This window comes from Sitodiplosis mosellana, unplaced genomic scaffold, assembly GCF_009176505.1.
Source record: "Sitodiplosis mosellana isolate CC-2019 unplaced genomic scaffold, AAFC_SMos_1.0 Smas_scaffold_2470, whole genome shotgun sequence".
NCBI lineage: Eukaryota > Metazoa > Arthropoda > Insecta > Diptera > Cecidomyiidae > Sitodiplosis > Sitodiplosis mosellana.
In genome coordinates this window covers 1-3,608 of record NW_022597712.1, presented here as the reverse complement: position 1 = coordinate 3,608, position 3,608 = coordinate 1, and the positions used below count along the sequence as shown (strand labels likewise).

General features: G+C 35.7%; 1 protein-coding gene across 1 annotated transcript; it reads right to left on the bottom strand.

Moving 5' to 3' along the window:
• Positions 1 to 347: 347 nt before the first annotated feature.
• On the bottom strand, positions 348 to 3,443 carry LOC129571437 (uncharacterized). Its single transcript, XM_055451236.1, has 2 exons — positions 1,170 to 3,443; positions 348 to 1,058 (listed from the first exon to the last, which is right to left on the bottom strand). The coding sequence occupies exons 1-2, from the start codon at positions 3,058 to 3,060 to the stop codon at positions 499 to 501; spliced, it is 2,451 nt and encodes an 816-aa protein (XP_055307211.1). The 5' UTR covers positions 3,061 to 3,443; the 3' UTR covers positions 348 to 498.
• Positions 3,444 to 3,608: the final 165 nt, after the last annotated feature.

Here is a 3,608-nt window from a genome sequence, read left to right as displayed (position 1 = left end):
CATTATTGGTATTGTTCAAAGTCGGAATATTCTTATACACTTATAATGTATTAGTTGTTGAACAGTCAAGCTATTGCATACTAGTAGCGCCTCTAGTAAGTTTCGCAAAGAACTACCGAGAATAACAGCGACAGCATTCAAAACAGATTATGACGAAATATCATTCGTGTCTGTGTGCGTGTGGTTTGTTATGTCGGTATTGGTGTGCTATGCTGCACTATGCAGGCTTGCCACACGATTTTGAAAAAAAAATAGTCGAAAAAGCAAAAAAAAAATTTGAAATAGCAAAAAAAGCTGAAAGCGAAGAAAAGTGCAAATATCTATACAAACCGTTATTAAAATCGTTCCTAAGGTCAAACAATAAACATATATTCGTTTCTTTTCGTTTTTTATTGATGAATAATAAGAAAACAGTGCATGCCAATGATCTATATCAATATTAATATCATTTGTTTATAAACATAAACGATGTTCGACACTGCAAAAAATGACGGGTCATTATTTCTTTGAAAAATAACCACTTATTAAGGCGGACTTCTGTCTTTTAGCTCTTGACAGATTATCGATTTCGATTTGAATTGCTTGTAGTTCTTCGCGTTGTTTTTTTGCATTGTCGAACATAGCTTGTGCGGTTGTCATTGTTTCAAAGTTTTTTGTTTTTAATCCAGTAGATAACATATTTTCTGCAGCACTAGTTATCTCATCAATACTCGATTTCTTATCATCAAATCGTTTCTTTGCTTCGTTGATTTTTTCCGTCAACTCATCATTTTCGAGTCTACGTTTACTGCGTTCCAATTGCTCTTGCTCGATCGCCTCTCTTTGTTTTTGTTTACTTCTTTCTTCTTCTTCTCGTTTCTTTTTCTCTTCATCCAAATAAATTTGGTATTGTTTGCGTGCATTTTGAGCCATTGCGATAAGATCTGTGTCGATGAATATTTTTGTGACATCATTTCCAACGCTTCTGATTGCCTCTACTGTGTTAATTCGCGCATTCAACGTTAGCTCGCTCATTTTCGCACGATCTTCAGTTAAAATCAAAGAAGACGAGCTGAAGCCTTTTAAAAATGAATATAAAAAAAACATTGTTTACAATCGAAATGAAACCATAATATATAATTAACAATCGACTAAATGCACAAAATCAAAACCACTAAATGTACACAAACCTCTTTCTACGTCCATTTGTCCATGGCTAGCTGATAGCAGCGATTTCATGAAGTGATTAAAATGTGGATATTTATCACCATTTGACTGGAAAAACTGAGCCCAGAATGAATCTACGTCTCTGTCACTGTTGACCACATCAGCTTGTTTCATTGATTTTATTTCGACTTTAACCAATTTATATTCGTCACGCAATTTATTGTGATTCATATTGCCATCTTCCGCCATATGTTCCAATATTTTGTCCAAGATCAATGTGTCAGCGATATGCTCTTTCGATAGGTATGCCGGTGATAAAATTCGGAGCAGTTTAATATTTTCCCAATTAACTTTTTGGATGAGATATTGCGCGGCACTTAAATAATGCTGTTGATATAACTTTTTGAACGATCCTTCAATAGTTTCATCGTCTTCTTGGCGCTTAAGCTTATCGATTCGATTTTTGATGGCATTTGATAAAATGATTTTGCTCGGATCAAGTAAGTTTTCTGCGTTGATAACCGTTTGAATATCAATGTCGATTTCGTACTGTTTGCAGATTTTGGTTGCTATCAATAAAAGTAAACTTTTCAAACTGTCAAACATTGTGTGAATTAATGTTCCAGTGCATTGGAATTTCACAAGAAAATCGTTGAACAAGGTGGCGCTCTCAATTATCAATAAGAGATTCAATTCAACGTCATTTGTTCCTGCTCCTCGTAAATATCCGGAAATGTTTCTGTAATGAATGCCCTTCGTTTCAGCTTTTTTCATGTTCATGAAATATGATCGTATTGCTGGCAGTAAATACAAAAACCGTTCTGCTGCCGCCAATAGCGTAAGCCACCGAATATCGACGTGTTTAATCAATAATTTGCATTCGATTTCTTTTTGTTTACACACATTTTCGAATTTTTCGCGCCGCGCTGGAAATCCGTCGAACCAGTTGAATGTCTGAATGATCAAGCCCGTCAATTTATCACCACAAGCCTTCAATCCTTTCGAGAAACTGTTGTGAACAACATGCAAATTACACGAACCAATATCGAACAAATTCACTTTGCGATTCACGAGCAATTCATTGTTGATTGTTGTCTTTACAAGATCATTGGTTTTCGGTCCATCCATTCCGAGCATTAATAAATTATTAATCGACAGATTGGCATCATTGATGGCTTGAATCAGCTTTGAAACGATAATTTTCGCTGTGGCAGTGCCCAAATAAAATGTTTGCAGGTGACGCGTTACTGCTCGCTGTAAACTATTAGAAAAATAGCGAATGCGGATTTGTAGTTCTTTCTTGTTTGCACTGTTTACAGTTTCATCGAACAGCAGTGTGAAGTACAACTGCCTATTGATATCCTTAATCACTTTCTTGTAGAAATACGGCCCGAGCGCGAAGTTCAAAATATAGGTTGCCTTTGTTCGATTCAATGTAAGCGATTTAAGTATTTCTGAGTCACTGATTGCGAATTTTAACACAGATCCCAAATTATCGAATGCATTTAGCGAACAGTTGTTTGATAAACCGTTGAGTAGAATTAATAATTCCGCTCTTGTTGTTTGTTCTTTCGGTGCAAGCATTTTCCATTTCGTTGCTTCCAAACTGCTACTTGTCGATTGATTCGACGCGACATCAAAATCCAACTTTTGTTGCAATTCATTGAATTTCGTTTTCATTTGATTCTTATGTTTAACCGTGCCCATGTGTTGTTCTAATGCAGCAAATCCTTTGCTCTGAACGTGAACTGTTGCCGGGCATACCAAACACGTTACCTCAACTTCACTGTGACGAGAAAAAATACTTTTAAGTTCGATATTTTTGCCTTCGAATTCCACTGATCGCTTTAGCCATTCTTGGCTGAATTTAGTTCCTTTGGCACTCATTGCTGAAAGACGACTGAATTCAATCATATGATAATTGAAATAATTTCGCGCAATTGTCTTCAATTCGAAACGTTACTTATAATGACAAACCAAGCAAAATAATTCTTTGCTGAGTTAGCAAAAAAGCCAACCAATATATACATTGATTATCGTATGTTTCAACGAAGTATATCAACAATAAACAAAACGAATTTTATCGTCAGTAAATTCAACAGCTGTATTTGTTTGATTTCCCAGAGATTTCGATGATTCATGTTGATCATATTGCATTTCAATACCGTTAATTCTTTATTTTCATCATAAATTTCAAAATAGCTGAAAATAGCAAATTTTTCGTGAAATAGCTGAAAATAGCTACGGTTTTTAAAATAGTCGAAAATAGCTAAAATAGCTAACGTGTGGCAAGCCTGACTATGTCGGTTTTCGCGCGAGTTACTGAAGGTGGCGATCTACCACTATAAACGTCAGCGATCAACATCAACAGAGACACTATAGCACATAGCATTAAACGCACTATTGCTTCACTCTTTGTATACACTTTGACATCACTTATGCTTTGGCGCGCGTCGTACGTT